General features: G+C 45.3%; 1 protein-coding gene across 1 annotated transcript; it reads left to right on the top strand.

The window, feature by feature from the left end:
- Positions 1–2,031: 2,031 nt before the first annotated feature.
- Serpina10 (serpin family A member 10) lies at positions 2,032–18,681 on the top strand. Its single transcript, XM_052738866.1, has 4 exons — positions 2,032–10,343; positions 11,912–12,185; positions 14,247–14,397; positions 15,800–18,681. Exons 1-4 carry the CDS (start codon positions 9,641–9,643, stop codon positions 15,989–15,991), a joined length of 1,320 nt encoding a protein of 439 aa, XP_052594826.1. The 5' UTR covers positions 2,032–9,640; the 3' UTR covers positions 15,992–18,681.
- Positions 18,682–18,694: the final 13 nt, after the last annotated feature.

Below are 18,694 nucleotides of genomic sequence, written 5' to 3'. Positions count from 1 at the left end.
GGTTATGAGACCTGTTGGATTATAGGGTCAAGTTCACGGGTGTAGACTGTGAGAGGCATGCCTTTAAAGGTTTAGCCTGGCCTTATTTCTATTCCTGTCTTCTGTGTCCTGGTTTTCTAAGATGTGGGGAGCCTGTGCCAGGAGCTCGTCACTGCTGTAAGCACTACGGTGCTTTCCTCACTGTGGCGGATAGGATCCTGGAGACAGAATAAATGTTGTCTTCTGTACATTGCTCTGTCCCATATTTTGTCACTGTGATGGAAGAAAGCAAGTAGTGCAGAAAATGGCGCCAAGAAGTGAGGTCATTGCTATGGTGAATCTGACCATGTAGTGCAGCCTTAGGAACAGGTTTGTGGGAGAAAGGTGGAGGGGTCTGACGCTGTGGGCTACTGGAGCCCAGAGCGCTGTAAGGACAGTGTAAGGAGCCAGTGAGGAAGGATCTCAGAATGGTATCAGTTTCTGCTGATACCATCTGGACAGCAGAAACCGTGTTCATGGCCTCCAGATGGGAGGAGGAGCCCTACTGGGATTTGAGGCCATTCATGGTTCATTTTAACAAAGAATCTGGCTCTTTTCTGCCCATGTCCAGAAATTTTGAGACAGGATCTTAAAATAATATGCAGATTTGTTTGGCTGGTGGAATTTCAAGACAGTGTAACATGCAGACCATGCTATGCTCCTGGCCCCTTTTATAATGATACTCTAGAGTGAAAAGTGGAGCAGAAAGTTGTGAAAAAATACGCAGTTTGGGAGGATGAGTTTAATGCTACAGACAAGGTGAGTACAGATACACTGTTAAAGTGATGGGCACAATTGAAAGGCAGCTGTGCACACTGCTCTGGCACACTAAGAAATGTGCCCTGAGAGGGTCCTGCCCTCCAGCTGAGGACCCAGGGTGTAAAAATGCAAAGTCATTATAAACACCCTCCTTTCCAAGTAAGTGCTTAAGATTGAGCCTCCAGGGCACACAGTTCAAACAGCAACCTAGGTGGGTATTTTCCCAGGCTCAGCCACACAGGTGTCCATGGTACAAGTGGGCCATGATGAGCTAATCTCAAGATGATGTCATCTTGATGTCATATAACAGGTACTGTCTGCAAGCACAAAGATCTCAAGGGTTTTGAGGTCATGGAGACCTGCATCAGAGTTCTAGAGGAAAACCAGTGAGACCAGGCAACATGTAACAGAACTGAATTCCGTGTACGGGGAGATGTGCTTAGATAAAGACTAAGTGACAAGGGAGGTCACGTGTGCCACGGGCAGCAGAGACACAGGAATGGGACTAACCAAGCCCATTGGAGCCTACACAATGTCACCACTTGTCACAGCTGGTTTTGGATCCTCACTGTGGCACAATCTTTCCTTGTTGTCCTCCTGTTCTCTCGTTTGGAACGGAGACTGTGTTGACAGAATAAGGATGTAAGTCATGAATTGACTTCACAGGGGCTTGCTGCTAAGAGTTTGATTTGGCCGGGCGGTGGTGGCGCACGCCTTTAATCCCAGCACTCGGGAGGCAGAGCCAGGCGGATCTCTGTGAGTTCGAGGCCAGCCTGGGCTACCAAGTGAGTTCCAGGAAAGGCGCAAAGCTACACAGAGAAACCCTGTCTCGAAAAACCAAAAAAAAAAAAAAGAGTTTGATTTGTGTCCCAGAAGAGACTTTAAACAGGGTTGGAACTGCTAAGATTTTGGGGACTATTGGAATGAATATTGCATTATCAGATGGACGTAAGCTACGGCAAGAGCATGGTTGGGTGTAAAATGACCCCATAGACTCATATGTTTAAACACATGATACACAGTTGGTGGTGCTGTTGAGAGAGATTATGGTCCCCTAGGAACATGGAACCTAGTTCAGGGATTTAGGATACTTAAGTAGGGACCTTTAAAGACTATAGCTGGGCCCCATTTCTAGTTTTTTTCTCTATTGCTTGATCCACCAAGATGTGAGGAGTGTCTAGAACATGCTTCTAGCACCAGGAACTCTACTGTGTCTTCCCTTGTGGTGATGCATAGAAACCATGAGCCAAAATAAATCTTCCTTCCTTAGCTTCAGTTGGGTGTTTTGTCAAAATGTTGAGAAAAATAATACCAACACTACCATACATGATAATTACTTCACAATTTAATGAAAAAAATTAAAAATTTTACACAAAAATGATCAGAAAGACATGAACACAAACAAATACAGAGATAGTGATTAAACACTTGGATATATGCTCAACCTCACTTAAAAATCACCAACTAAAACTACACTGAAATCCCATTTGCTAAGCACTGGGTTGGCAGAAAGTGTGAATGCATGGCGGTGTGGCCTAGGAGTGAAACAGCCTTTCTCATCCATCTTTAGTAGATGCCAGATTTTTCCTGCAAAGAGAATTTGGCAATATACTTGGTGTTTGTTTTCTAAGGCTGACGCAACCAATTACCATAAACCAAGTCGCTTCAAACAACAGAAGTCATGCAGCTTTGGAGGGCTAAGTTCAAGGTCAAGGTTTGTCCACTCCATGTCTCACTCTTGTCTTGGTGGGTGTCAGCAGCCCTCTGCGTTCCTTGACTATAGATACAACTCCAGATTCTACATCCATCTTCATGTGGCCTTTCCCCCTGATGGTTCTCTGCCTTACGCCCCCCTCTGCCTTTCTCTTATGAGAACTTTCATCATCCGAGCCAGGGCCCTCTTCAATCCAGCAGTCTCTTCCTTCCATCATCAACTTAATTACAGCAACAAAGACTAGTTGACCCAACTCTGTCACATTTACATGTTCTCAGTTAGCTCTCATGCTATATTTGGGGGCATCACTATCACAAACCTCCTTATCCACTCATTTAATGAAACATTCTTTTTTTAAAGGTTTATTTATTTTTTGTGTATAAGTGTTGTCTGTCTGTATGTGTACCATATTCATGCTTGGTGCCCATGGAGGTCAGAAGAGGGTGTTAGATTTCCTGGAACTAGAGTTAACAGATGGCTGTGAGCTACCATGTGGGTGCTTGGAACCAAATCTAGGCCATCTGCAAGAACTCTCAAATGCATACACACACACACACACACACACACACACACACACACACACACACACACACATACATATATACACGCTCTTATAAAACTCCCTGATAGGTTATCTAATCCCAAGTGGTCAGTGTGTGTGTGTGTGTGTGTGTGTGTGTGTGTGTGTGTGTGTGTGTGTGTGTGTGTATGTGTGTGTGTGTGTTTTGTGTGTGTGTGTGCATGTGTGTGTGTGTGTGTGTGTGTGTGTGTGTGTGTGTGTGTTCGTGCATGCCCCAACCCCAAGGCATGTACTGTCTTTCTCTTACACTTCTCTCCCATTTAATGTTCATGCTTAAATCTACATTAAAACCTCTTCTTAGTCAATTCCAACTTTATTCTAAAAAACAAAACAAAACGTATGATTTTAAGCATTTACCCTTTTTACAGAAGGCTGACTTTGAGGAATTTAAACGAATGACACACATCTGGCAGTTTTAAAAATAATCTCCCTAAAATATTTTGTAATTTGCAAAACATTAGAAATTACATAAAAGCCTAAACATAGGAAATTCGTTGAGTAAACACTAGAATACTGTGAAGTCAAATAAAAAAGTAACAATCCTTATGAGCATCACGATTTCATAAAGAAGAATTAAGGAAGTACAAACACATATGTTTATCCTTATATAAAGAAATACAAGAAAGGGAACTGGAAAGAAAGTGGTTAAATGATGCACGAGAGCCTGGGGGAGGGTTAGATGAAAGTGGGTGGGATGGTTGGGACGGTGCACTTCTTCCTGTACCTTTTTGCATGGCTTAGACTTTGGGAATAACATTAACATCTTACAGACTCAACGATGCAATTAAGATGGTAAAAGTCTCAAAGCCACATGAAAATTCAAAGAAACGAGGACAAGCACATTTCAGATAACCACACAGAAGGGGAGAGAAAGAATTGAGCCAAGGATCTTCTGAACATGGTGCTTGGACCATATGCTCCCGCTTCAAAGGAGGAAACACTGCCAGCAAATCTCCAAGTTTTCTTTACAGATTTGCTTTCGGAGTAGGGTAAGCATATGCCATTGTGAATATTATGTATATGTCTTGTGGGACAGAGTAAGGAAGGGGAATGCAAATATGGACCAGGAAAGCAAGGAAGAGTGCTGGGGATGCAGCTCAGAGGGAGGATGCTTGCCTAGGATGTGTGAGGACCGACATTCAATCCCCAGCAAGAGAGAAACAGAGATGGAGGAGACAGAAAAAGACAGAGGAGACAAAGACACAGACACAGAGGAGAGAGACAAAGGGGGACAGAATAGGGAAGGGAGGGAAGGGCAGACTAAGGGAAGGAAGGGAGAGGAGAACAAGGAACAGTTCTGTGGGGCTAGATATGAGTTGAAGGCATAAACGCATCCTTAGAGACACACATAAATGCAAGCATAATAATAATAAAAAACAGCCCTGAGTTGGGAAGTATTGAGTGTACTTAAGAATCCATGGATCTCTGTGGTAGTATTGTGTCCCCCAAAATATTGTGCACACTAATAAACTTATCTGGGGTCAGAGAAGAAAACAGCCACAATATTAAACATAGAGGATTGGCTGTGATAGTACATGTCTTTAATCCTAGCATTCCAGAGGCAGAAATCCCTCTGGATTTCTGTGAGTTCAAGGTCACACTGGAAACAGCCAGGCATGGTGACTCACACCTTTAATCCCAGAAAGTGAGCCTTTAATCCCAGGGAGTGATGGCAGAAAGCAGAAAGATATATAACACGTGAGGACCAGAAACTAGAAGCATTTGGCTGGTTAAGCTTTCAGGCTTTTGAGCAGCAGTTCAGCTGAGCTTCATTCTGGATGAGGACTCAGAGGCTTCCAGTCTGAGGAAACAGGATCAGCTGAGGAACTGGTGAGGTGAGATAGCTGTGGCTTGTTCTGCTTCTCTGATCTTCCAGTTCACCCCAATACCTGGCTCCAGGTTTGATTTTATTAATAAGACTCTTTAAGATTCATGCTACGGATCTCTTTTAATAGTGTTAATAAATAAATATACTTATATTTACCTATATCAAAAATATATGGAAAATGTGACATGGGACATACGCAACATGTAAAGGGTGTAGAGGAATGAAGCAAGTAACTGTGCACCCTACAAAGATGAGGCCATCTACAATCTTTATATGAACTCAGTGTGGCAAGCCTGCATCCATCCTGAGTTGCAGTCACCATGATTGCCCCAGCATGATCCTAGCTAGTTCCCCAGGCGCCTGTAGACAGAAGAACCATTAGCACGGCATGTGGAATGCTTCAACAGGACCCTGGTACCAAAAATGAGCCTGACTCAGATCTTAGTTTAAGACATCATTCCAATGCAGTGAAGTCACTCACACTAGCTAACCAAGCAGGCCCCCATTTAGTCCCAGTGATGGGATGCATTTGGACTTGATACCACCCAGGGTCACGCTTCTGTCAGTAAGACCACAAAATCCCACTTCATGTCAATGTGATCTTGGATCTGCCCACCTCTGTCCACCTCATCCAGGTTGTTCCAGAGGAATCTTCCAGATCTCATCTTTATTGTTCTTTGGTTGATTCCATATCTGATCCAGAAAATAGACAAAGCTCTGTGGTCAAAACAGGGGGTCCGCAATATCTCAGAAAATTGATTTTCATGCTTCTCCAAAGATCTGTGATAAATATTCTTCAGAGGATGGTGTAGGCGAGAGTGAAAATGAGAATAAGTGGGAATGTTTTCATACCCCAAAGGTAGGATCAGGGGTTGGTTGCTATTCCACAAGCCACGGCCAGCACTTCAGTTTGACACAGTAACAAACGCTACTGGACTTACTATTTGCTTTAGAAAAATGTCTTTAAATTGGATTGTGAAAAATGGCTCTTATTCATCCTGTAGGGTGATGCTGGTCTGTTCTTTCAAAATGAGTCAGATAGAATGGACAGAGACCACTCACCTGACAGAGTTCTAGTCCAGGTACTGCAGTGTCGTGCTTCTCTAGAGAGCTGCCTCCCTCACACTAACCAATAACAAGGCAATAGCAGTCTTTGACAAAATATACTAACCAATGTCTTTCTTGATATTTGAAGAACTGAAAAACACCTTGGGAATACTTGGTTCACATGAGATGTGTCATCTAGCCATCTTTACCTATGAGGAGGCACCTGCCAGCTGGCGATCACACGCCTTCTGTATAAAAAGAGCTTAGTCTGCTTTCTGGCAAGATGGCTCTTCAAGATGACAGGTCACCAACTTCCAGTCAGCTAGTCCACTGCTTAATGGAGTTCTTCCCCAATGGCCATCTTCCTTTCCAATGACTGGCCTCCATCATGAAATGAGCAGGTGGCCACATCTACCAGGGTAGATTTTCTGGAATATCACTGTATTTAAAGACATGGAGTTTTCTTTTGCCTTCCTATTATAGTTGGAGCATTATTGTTTATCGATTTTTTGAGAAATTCTTTTATTTTTTCAGATAGGGTCTCATGTAGCCAGGCTGGCCTCAAACTTGCCATATGGCCAAGGATGACCTTGAACTTCTGATCCTCCTGCTCCCACCTCCCTAGTGCTGGCATTACAGGTGTGCACCGCCATGCCTTGTTTTATGAACTGCTGGGGACCAAACCCAGGGAATACTCAACCAATTAAGCTACAACCCAGCCCCTATTACTTTTTCCCCCTATTCTTTGGGTTAGGCTACATTAAGTCTCACCTCAAGAATAGGAAGGGACACATAACAAAGCTTACACATGGCAACCTGCTAAGTCTGAAAAGTTGTGTCTTAAAGAGTAACTTCCAGCTCTGACTCAGTTCTTCCTTGAGAGGGTCAGTCTCAACACAAAGTAGTACAGTGACCTTGCAACAGGCTTTGTATTGTAAGAGGTGACCCAGTAGGAAGCTGGTCTCCACCACTGGACTGACAGTTCCTTGGGGACAAGACAATAGTTCTTAAGTTCCACCCAAACCCCTTTATGGTTCCCAGAAGCAGCCATGAGGCCCACCATAACCTTCTTTCTAGAACCTTCATTCCCCATCCCTCAAGGGTGAGCCTCTTGTGAATTCTGGTCATAGTTGGGGCCACAGGACCAACCTAGGGAATTTCCAGAAACTCAACCATATGCCAGCAGGGTGTTAATCAGTAACAGTCCTAAGGGGACCACACTTTGGAATAACAAATATTTGCAGAAGGCTTTGGGTTGCAAAGCTTATGCTTGTCTCTTTGCTCTGAATGATCTCAGCACCAGAGGTCTGGAACTGGTAAGAGGTGGTGGATGGCGGGGGCCCTCCAGAGTGTCTAATAGCGAAGGGTGGGGAGAAGAGCTGCTTTCACTCTGTCTTAGTGGGCTTCAAGGTGAGATCTAGGGGGCAGGCAGGCATAGGGGATTCCAGATTAAAACTCCAAATGACTGTAAATCCAAGTTGAGCTCAGGGTGGCATTGAAGGCATGTCAGCTATAGACAGATAGCCAAGGAAATGGCTCTGAAGACTTGGTATTTGTTTGCCACAGCTCACTGCCCAGGCATGTGAGCCTGGTCCCACCAGGGCTGGGGAGTGGCAAGTGGGGCACTGCTCCCCACACATTGCTCAGAGCTGAGTGTTAGGTAAACATCCCTTTTCCTACTGTTCAGGCTCCGTGTGACAAGGTGTGTCCTCAGCATACCTGATGGTGCCCTAGTCCTAGGAGCACCATCCCAGGATCAAGCACCCTGTATATATTGTGGATGGCTCCCGTGATGAACGAAAGCCTGTAAGGACAAGTTACACTGTTTCGGAAGTAGGTGTAGCAACAGCCAGGCATTATAGGGCCACTTCGGGAATAGTGTGAGACTTAGTCCTAAGAAAGGATATTAGAGTGCACTGGGGATTTTCCTGATGGCTGAGACTATCAGAAGCAACTATGAAATCAGGACTACTCTGAGGGGTTTAAATTTACAAAGTTGAGCTAAACACAGTGATATAATTCTCCTGGGCATCTCAGGCTGTTGGAGCAAAATAACAAAATAACAAATTCTGGAGGCTTAACAAATGAGTTTTCATAGTTCTAAAGGCTCAAAGTGAGGGGCAGCATGGTTGGGGTGTGGTGAGGGCCCACTTCCTGGTTTGCAGATGGCTGTCCTTGGTGGAGAGAGGGAGACTGTGGTGTCTTTTCTTCTAAGGACACTAAATCTATCACCATCACTATGCTTAAGACCTCATCTAGTCGCCTCTGGAAGGCCCCATCTCGCCATACCCTCACCTTAGAGGGTAAGGCTTCAGTTCTGAGTTGTGAAGGAACAGAGGTATGGTGTCCATCTCAAAAATGAAGGCATGAGACTGGGGATATTTTGTACCTGGAAGGAGGTAATGACCCAATGCTTACAGCAATGCGATGACCTATGAAATGCAGTCTTGTCCTTGGGACTGGGAAGCAAATCCTAAATAGTGACATCTGGGAAACCCAGCAGGGTCATTCAGGCTAGAAAGTTGTAGCGTTGGACTCTGTAGGGGCATTTAGCAAAGCAGGTGACAAGGGCTTGTGTACTGGAGCTGGATGTGGTTTGTGACACGTACAGAAGACGGACCAGGAGTAGCTCAGAAACTTGTCACATTTTGACTTCGGGTCCCATGATCAGAGTAAGGGGCTTTACTGATGGGAACTGTCAAGCATCCCCCAAACCCACTGCCATCCAGGCCTTCTTGTGGGCCACGAGAGAGTGAGCTATTGGGGACATCTTGGTGACATATACATCAGTCTCTAGGACACTGGGTAATATAGCTGACCACAGTATAATGAATGGCACAGCCCCAGAGCCACATTTTGGGTTTGAGGGTGAAGAGGAATTTCAGAGAGGTAGCAACTGACAGTCAGAAGGACTGTGGTGACAGTCAGAGGGAGGAGTGTGGTACTAGAAAGCTACTGCCAAGGCAGGGTTAGGTTCCACTGGGCTGTAGAACTGGGGCATGGGTAGCCAGTGTGTGCCTTCAGGATCAATGAGACTGAGTGGGCTGAGCCCAGGTCTTGTGTAAAAAAGAATCAGCTACGTTTCCTGCAGCCATCCTAGAGCTGTGGGTAGAGGAAGGAGACCTACTGGGAACTGGGTACAGGAAGTGCAGGAGAGGAGGGGCCTAAATCAGAAAACTCTGTGTGGGGAAGCCTTCCCTTTGTCAGATTCCCTCTTGGACACTCCAAATCCCCAAAGGTGTCACACATCAAGGTCCTGGGGCTAGCATGGAGGGCTGTTTGATAGGTCTTGTGGCCAAATGATAAAGGCAAAGCCTGAAGCAGATCAGTCAATGGCCCCAACTCCCACTGATCTTTCTCTGAGGTCCACTCCATAGAAAAGAGCCATACCTGGCCCTGTTGGAGGAAAGTCAGTGAGCAGAAACTGGGGAGGGACCACAAGATGCTCAAGGACCTGGCAGAGGACAGGACATGGAAGAAGACTGTAAAAAAACAAAACGAAACAAAACAAAAAACAGGTGGTAACCCTCCACACATCTATCTGCTCCAGGTCAGTCTAGTGTATAACTAACCTGCAGGAACCCAGGGAAGTCCACACCTAGCAAAGATGTTTTATTAGATATTGAGATATCCTCCCCCCGACTCTCTCTCCCAGGATGAAGGGAAGTGGCCCCTGGCCTCCACAGCTGAGCACATGAGGGTGGTTTTTAGCCTCTTGCTTCCTGTCCTCCTGGCAGAGGTGTGGCTGGTAACCAGTTTGAACTTCAGCTCCCATTCACCAGAGGCCCAAGCAGAGTTGGAGTCTCAGGATCTTCAGAACCAGACTTGGGAAGAGAACACATGGACTGTCCCCAGTGATGAAGAAGAGGAAGAATATTGGCTGAGGACTAGCCTGCAACAGCTCTCCAATGAGACTTCAAACTTTGGGTTCAGCCTGCTTCGAAAGATCTCCATGAGGCACGATGGCAATGTGATCTTTTCACCATTTGGCCTGTCAGTGGCCATGGTCTGCTTGATGCTGGGAGCCAAGGGAGAGACCAAAGTCCAGGTGGAGAATGGGCTCCATCTACAGGCTCTGAGCCAAGCAGGACCCCTGATCCTCCCATCCCTCTTCAAGAGGCTCAGAGAGACCCTCTCCAGCAACCAGGATCTGGACCTCATCCTAGGTAGCCTTGCCTTCATCCACAAGGACTTTGATATCAAAGAGACATACTTCAATCTATCCAAGAAGTACTTTGATACAGAGTACGTGCCTACAAATTTTCGAAATTCCTCACAGGCCAAAGGACTTGTGAACCACTACATTAACAAAGAGACACGGGGAAAAATTCCCAAGCTCTTTGATGAAATTAATCCTGAAACAAAGTTAATTCTGGTGGACTACATCTTGTTCAAAGGTATTGATAGTGTTCTGTTGCTGCAAAGCTACAAAAACCTGACCCTCTTTCCCTTCCCTTCTTCTGGTCAGTGTAGTTAGAGCTAAAGGATGCTCGGCAAGCATGGGCTCTGCTTTGTAGGTGCAGCATACATTGAGGAGGGACTGATGCTTTCTCTGAGGCCCCCACTCTCACAACTGCAGACCTGTGGTCCTGAGGCCCCCTTCTCACCACTTGCAGACATGTGGTCCTCAGTTTCCACAGCTCCTCTGCCTGGTTTTCTTCTAATGTTTGGAAGAGGTAGCACCGGGCTGTTGAATGAGCAGTTCACTATCAGCAAGGCTTGGGTTGCATCTCTACTCCCATTCTCTGTTTTTGTGATCTGGGGCAAAATCTCTACCCTTGGATTTGTTGTTGTCATTATTATAGTGTGTGTGTGTGTGTGTGTGTGTGTGTGAGAGAGAGAGAGAGAGACAGAGAGAGAGAGAGAGAGAGAGAGAGAGAGAGAGAGAGAGAGAGAGAGAGAGAGAGAGAGAGTGAGAGTGAGAGTGCATATGTGTGCAGGTACACCCAGAGGTCAGAGGTGTTGGATCCTCCTGGAGTTGGAGTTACAGGCAGTTGTGAGCCACCCAATATGGGTGCTAGGAACCAAACATGAGTCCTTTGTACAAGCAGTATATGCTCTTAACTGCTTAGCCACCTCTCTAGTCCCTTGGTCTTGGATGTTTTTTATATAAAAATTGGGACTCTAACTTGCTATAGATATAAAGCCACAAGAGCTGATATATGCAAGGTACTGAACACTGTCCTTGGCACTTACTACCCACCATGGGACAGGAACAGACTGCATCTTTGTTCTTCCTGGCAATGTAGCAAGCAGAGTAGGGCCACTGTCTCCTTTCTTAAGGGGATGAAGGTGAAGGTTGGGGAAACTAGGTTGATCAGGATCACACACGAATGGCAGAGGCTAAATGTGAAGAGGGATCCCATGACCTCATAACCCTGATTTCTTCCAGCTCCAACAGGGCACAGGGTATGGTGCAGGTGCCTCTGGTACTTAAAGCTGTACCAGGAGACTCACAAAACCATGTGCCAGCACCCCAAAAAGAAGGGCCATGTGCCAGCACCCCAAAACAGATACTTAGTGTAGAGTCACATCGTGGTCTCGTCTGCTCCCAGAACCACGTGAAGCAATGCTGAGCTGGAAACACCCCCACTACCTGTAAAGTATATGTTTGCATAAGGGCATGCTGGGGCCATGGTAGCTAGGAGTCCCTCATGCAGACAGGCATTGGAAGCCATCCACCAGGAAATGAAGTTTTGTTCAGGTCCAGAACAAGTGGAACAAATGAGAGGAGGGGATGTCTTTGCTTTTGTGTGTGGTTCCATTGTGGGACATGGGTAGATCTGAAGTTTGGTCTTTGGGGAATTTGCTGCCTGGGCTGTGGTCCAAGCAAATGTTAAAAAGGAACAGCACTCATGTTCGGAGTAAAGGGGGTAGTAGGTTGCTCTCTCCTCTACCACTTGAGTAAGACCAACGTGTTCTGTGAAGGCTTGCTTCTATAGGGGCTCTCTTCTGACTTGTTCAGGGAAGTGGCTGACTCCATTTGACCCTGTCTTCACCGAGGCTGACACTTTCCACCTGGACAAATACAAGGCAGTTATGGTGCCCATGATGTACCGGGAAGGTAACTTTGCCTCCACCTTCGATAACAAGTTCCGTTGTCACATCCTCAAGCTGCCCTACCAAGGAAATGCCACCATGCTAGTGGTGCTCATGGAGAAAACAGGTGACCACTTGGCCCTGGAGGACTACCTGACCACAGATCTCGTGGAGACATGGCTCCAGAATATGAAGACCAGGTATGATGCTTCCCCTGCCTCGCAGACTTGGCCTGCCATCCTCATGACCACTCCCAATAGTTTTACCCAATGCCCTGTGGCTTGCTGCTCATGCTCCCCAGTGAGCACCAAGCTCCTGCAGGTGGAAGCAACATATGTTCTATTTTCCACTCTATCCTCAACATCAATCCAATGTAGGCCTGGCTTTATTGCTCATTAACTCAGCAAATACAACAGTTTGCCTGTTGAGGTACCTACTGATGCCATGGTTGCATCAGTTAAGAAGCCGGGCAGAGGGAGAGAAACAACACTATAAGAGGACAGAGCACATCAGCAGGTGCAGGTCAAAGCCAGGGATGTTCTCATCTGGTGTTGAGGGGCAAATTTCGTGAGTCTGCCTATGTAGCTGCAGCCATTGGAGAAGAGGTGAGAGGATTCAGGGATGGCCACCTCAGGACCTCACATCACAAGCACAGAAGTCCTGCGCTTTGCCTGCAGAAGATGGGGAGCCACAGAGGGTTCTGAACAGAGGCTTGAGGAGATCTGATGAAAGGATCACACAGGAGCCTGTGCTGGGAGCAGGCACTAAGGATGAGGAGGACCATGAGGAAGCCAGTCAGAAGATGCTGTGTAACTTCAAGATGCCACTGCTTAGGCTATGGTAGGAGCCGGTGGAGTGATAGAGGGAGACTAGACTCTGGATGTGTCAGTAAGCAACAACTGATGACACTGATGACTAGATAAGCAATGGGTGGGGAGAAAAAGAAAGAAAACAGAGATGTGGATCCTGGGGGATATCAGTCAGTCAACAGTAGCTGTAGTTCTTGGCTTCGGCATCTCAAGGATGGGTACACCACTTACTAAGACTGTGAAAGGAATGAGTCTGGTAGTGAGTTTATAGCTCAGTCCTAACATCTGGACTAGAAATGTCTCCCTGAGCCCTACATGAAGGAGGCCAGGCCAGGGCTAGGCCAGAGTCTGACTCTAAGAGTGACAAATGCCTGGCTGGGATTAGGACCATGAGAGCAGGTAACATGGAGGGGACTCTGTGTGGAGAAGAGATGGAAAGGCAGGGTAGACACTTGGTGTTTGTTGGAAGTCAGTCCACCTGCTGGAACACAAGGCAGACAGCTCCAGTAAGAATCTCATGGTGTGCCTTTCAAGTCCTGCCACTCCAGAACTGGTACAGATAGGAGCTCAATCCAAGGTCCTTGGCTACAGGTTTCACTTTCATTTTTCTTTCCATCTTTAGGCACTAGCAAAGGACTGAAACAGAAACCCTAACAAAGTTTGCTGACTGACTATATTTATGAATTAACACTTAGGAAGTGTCACATCCTCAGTTACTTCCAGCCTGGAGCCTTGGTCCAGCTGTGCAACAAGGAGAGAAGTGGAGGAAGAGTGTGTTTACGAAATAGCTGCTGTATGCCAGACATTGTTCTGGACACCTTGCATATGTCAATCATTCTTTGCAACAACTCTGATATTGGTATATGTACTTTTGACTGCTCTTTATGGAGCAAGAAAACTGAAAATTAAGATTAATTTGATGTAATTAGTAGCTTTTATATTGTTGTTTTTTTCTGAGCCACAAAACTTACCTTTCCAAATCTCATGATTTCAGAGAACTCACAGTAGGGAAAATAAATAACCTCAGAGCCTCCCAGGCTAAGATGGCAGGGCTAGATGAAAGCCCTCTTTGCTTCTTTGTCTGCCCATTCCCAAGTTTTCGAGGAATACTGAGGTCTGGGTTTCTGGGCTGGGAACAGCATCGTCCAGCGGTCTGCAACGATACAGGAAGCAGCTAGGGAGTTGGTTAGGGTTGTTTTTTAAACATAAGAAAAACGGCATGGAGTCTGGCATTCTTTGCTAAAAAGGATTTGGGGTAGTGAGCTAAGAACTAGCTCACTGGGGTAGATACAGTGATGCTTCATAAGCCAGAAGTATTTTCTCTGATAGAACGCTACAAAAGGATCACATGAACTATATACAGTCAAGCGAAGGAAATACTCTTGGAGGAAGGAAGGGTGTCCTTGTCAGCAGCCTCCAGCCATTTCACCATCATCTGTCCTTGTGTCACAGGAAAATGGAAGTTTTCTTTCCCAAGTTCAAGCTGGACCAGAGGTATGAGATGCATAAGCTGCTCCAGCAGATGGGAATCAGGAAAGTCTTCTCCAGCTCAGCTGACCTCAGCGAACTCTCAGCCGTGGCAAGAGATCTTCAGGTGTCCAAGGCAAGTCAGGGGCTGTGCTAAGGTGCTGTCCTCAGCATGCAGTGCCACTGAAACCAACAAATACTTCGAAAACCATGTCATTGTAATTAAATGTCTAGTTGTAGTAGGGAATTTGACTCCAGTTCTAACAACTTGAAGTAGCATCCAAGGTGGGTGTTCAAAGGACCTCAAGCCATACTACTCAAACACCTTTTTTAACTAGGTACTCATTGAAGAGCTCCATCTCTCTTCTCTCCCAAGGCCTAGGGAGGCATCTGCCCCTCATACACACTGGCATATAACCCATCAGCACCTATGATGAATATTGAAAAGGATCATGAAATTATATCGCCTTTAGCATGAAAGAAATCCTTAGTCATCACCTGGCCCAACCTCCCATGCCTTGTGATGGATATTCCACCTTCCTCTATAATTAGCCTCAGAAGACCCTCTTGTTCTTCCTCTCCTCATCTTTCCCCCCTCCTTCCCATTCTTCAGACAAGGAACTCATCCCTTCTTTGGAAAGCAGCCCAATACGCAAATGGATGATTATTTTGTAATATGTTGACTGGTAAGTTCTCTGACTCACATTTTTTTGGTCCTGCTTCTGAAGTACTGAGAACAAGTTTATTCAACTTTGGTAACAGTAAGCATATACTTCATGCTACTGGTGTTGGGGCCACGCTGGTACCTCTGGAAGGTATTTTGAGGTGCCTGGACATGCTGAGTCCTTTGATATCCTTTTGGCTGGCAAGGAAAGTGTTAGTTTTATTGCTAGCTCACACCAAATCTCTTTAGCTAATTAGTGTTTCTCATGGGAAGTAATCTTGGTTCTTTCAGCAGTTCTGTGCACTACAGTGAACTAGTTAGCATTCCTGGTCTGTGCTCATTACGACTCTCTCCCTCACCATCACAATCAAGAGTTTGATTCAGATTTGTCCATGCAATTGTCAATTCTGAGAGATTTAAAGTGGTAACCTCAGCCTGAGCATAGGCAATCAGGGTCCAGGAAGACACCACAAACCCTCAGGCTTGCCCCCAGGAAATGCCTCAGAGCAGTATCTGGCAGTTCAAAGTGCCTTCAAGGGCCAGCAGCTCAGCTCAACAATGAGCATCACAAAGTACATGTTCAATGAATACACACTAGATGCCCCACATGTAGAAATTTACCAGCCAGCTTCCCTGGTTCCAAGCCCAGAATGCATCTCACACACCCCACACCAATTCCCATAGACTCTGGGTATTGTTTTGATTTATGAGGCAGTCTCTGGTGCAATCTCATGCACCTCTTAGCAAAGATAGGCTGCAACACTGAACCCCAGGAACATGGCTGGGTGGGCAGAATCACTGTAGAAAATTTCTGTCAATTCCCTCTTCCCATTGCCACACAAATGTTCTTCCACATCCTTTCCTTTTCTTCTAGGTCTTACAACAATCAGTGCTTGAGGTGGATGAAAGAGGAACTGAAGCAGTGGCAGGGACACTGTCAGAGATTGTCGCTTACTCCATGCCTCCTGTCATTAAAGTGGACCGACCTTTTCATTTCATGATCTATGAGGAGATGTCCAGGGTGCTTCTGTTTCTGGGCAGGGTGGTGAACCCCACTGTCCTGTGACTCAGGCATGTGTAAGCCCAGTCACAGTCAGTGCTGAGCCAGAGTGCTGGTGGTCAATGGTAAAGGATGTGTCCTCTGTCCTCTGTACCCAGCCAGTTTGTTGTGGCTGTTCTCTGATTAACACAGAAATTAAAATGACTCATATTTTAAGGAGACGTCTGTGCAATCTGTCTGGCATTTTAAACTTGCTCCTGAGAGCCTTTGCTGACTGACTGGAGACTAGTTGAGAGAGCCTTTCTCTGCAGCTCATATACCTGGACTTTGAGAGCAGTAGGAAGGACAGCTGGTGTAGGACAAAGTCTCTGGGGAGTACATGGACCTTCTCCTATAGGCATGCTTCTCCCTCTCTATTTCTCTCTCATGCAAAATCAGTGTTAGTTTATCCCAGAATTTCTCTTTCTGTCTCTCTCTCCTCTGTCTCTGTGCTTCTCTCTGTGTCTCTGTCTCTCTCTCTCTCTTTCCCTCTCTCTCCCCTCCCCCCTCCCCATCCCAGAGGGGCCCACAACATAAATCTGGCTGGCCTGCAACTACCTCTGCCTCCTGAGTGCTAGAATTAAAGGTGTGTGCCATCACGCTCAGTGTTTTTTGTGTTGTAATGTTTTAATTAATCATAGAATTCTTTTTTATTAAAATTAGCAGGAAATCACCATATCCATCCTAATCACAATGTCCAGCTCAACAACACCCACTCATCTCCATGACACATCTAGTCACATGCCTCCATCACAGGAACCACAGATAATCCAGTTCAATGTTTTCATTTTATAAGGAAAACAAACAGGGACCAGAAACAGGGACACATCCTGACTTTCAGGAGTGACAGGTATTTTTCCCTCTGCACACTCCTTTCTTCATAAGAGTTTATATATGTACACATAAATACATATACTAACAATGACCTTTTATAATTGCTTTGGTATAGTGATGAATACAGTCTCAATTATATTCATTTTTACCAACAAAAAGTCTATGTAATCCTCATTGCTGATTAAGGAAACATCTTGGTGAGCCTTTATCGTGTGCAGGGCCTTGACTCTAGCGTCCACTGCACATGATGAATATATCAAACCTTATATCTCAGTGAGAGGAAAACACTTGCCCAAGGCCACTCAGTGTGACAATGGTAAGCCAATCCTTCCTATTCTAGTCTCAAGTCCTTGTTACTCCATCTCCCCTCTCTACAGTCTCTCAGAGACTGCTAGTAGTGGGCGGCCTTTGCCTCGGTCACCCACTGTGTTTAAACAAAAGTAAGCATGGACTTTGTCCCAGTATGCAAGGAAAATGAAAACACCTCTATTCCTGGGCAGTCATTTTCTATCTTATAGAAATGAAATAAGATAGTACTTAGGGAGTAAAGCAGAGATTCCTGAGTGGGGCTAACTAGTCTCAAAATGTCAGCTGTGCTGACTAAATGCTTAGTTGCATTTCTATGTGCTATCTACTAGATAAACACAACTAGAGTTTATTCATTAGTTACTTAATGACTGGAAGTCATGAGTGACATGAACAGGAGGTAGTGTCAAGAGGCAGTCTAAATCAGACTCCCTCACCACAGTCTCAACATGAACTCACTCTTGTAGTCATCCCATGCATTAACAGATGTTCATTTAGGACCAGAAAATTCTGGGGCCTACGAAGATAGACAAGAGAGAAGACGGCTCTAACTGGCATTTGTAGGTACTTGTGTTCAGTTATTCAGGTGTGTTTGTGGGGAAATAGTAGGAAGAGAAATTTAATTTTTTTAAAGATTTATTTTATGTATACGAATGTTTTGTTTACATGTACATCTGCACACAAGAAGAGGGTTTGGGGTCCCATAGGACTACATTTATAGGTGGTTGTGAGCCACCATGTGGATGCTGGGAATTGAACTTGGGACCAGAAAGAGGAATTTTAAGAGGGCTCTGGCTCTTTTCTCACTTTGAGAGATGAAATCTAGAAAAGGAAGCCTATGGCTATACCACACTGAAATGAACAGGGCCAAAGCCAGTGACAGGCAGGCCAGCACTGCAGATGGAGCAGAGCACTGTCAACGCACCCAGTTAAAGAAGATCAGGTCTTCTGATAAGAAGATCTGAGTGGATGTTCCTATCTGCCACCCATTGGCTTTTTAATCTTCCGGCATCTTTGTCTCTGGGGTATAATTTTAACAAAGATTCAAAAATTTTTAAAGTTTTTAATGCTTGTGAAAAAAATACTTCCAAAAGTAATTTTGAATAACTGTTTTAATTGAGAATTTAATGCCTAAGCAATTGACTTCCAACTTTATAAGCAGTGGTGACTATTCTCTGTCAGATCACTTTCCCCTTATCCCACATAAATAACAGGAATATAAAAAGCTTATAACTACTAAGTGTATTATTTAACAATCAAATTGAAACTCTCCATTTTCTTTAAAGTAGACAGAGTCAATGCCGACCTTTTGAACCAGAGTACTGAAAAACCTGATGCAGCCTTGATGGCCCCAGACCACAACAGATTCAATTCCATATTACTAACGCTAGTAGGAGACATAAACTAGTTCAAGTGCATTTCCTTATGCAGGACGGTCTAGCTTCTCATGGCTACTAGACTCTCACTTCTCCCTGCCTGTCCTTGATGAAGGGTGTTAGGAGTCCCTCAACAGTGCCCTACAGAGGTCACGGGGAAGGAAAGGAATGACAAAAAGGAGGAAGCAGTAGCCGCTGTCCCTGAGTCCTTTAC

The sequence above is a fragment of the Peromyscus californicus genome, unplaced genomic scaffold (genome assembly GCF_007827085.1).
Source record: "Peromyscus californicus insignis strain IS unplaced genomic scaffold, ASM782708v3 Scaffold_15__1_contigs__length_86483966, whole genome shotgun sequence".
NCBI classification, from domain to species: Eukaryota; Metazoa; Chordata; class Mammalia; order Rodentia; family Cricetidae; genus Peromyscus; species Peromyscus californicus.
Note: the sequence above shows the minus strand (reverse complement) of the source record. Positions and strands in the feature narration are given on the sequence as shown.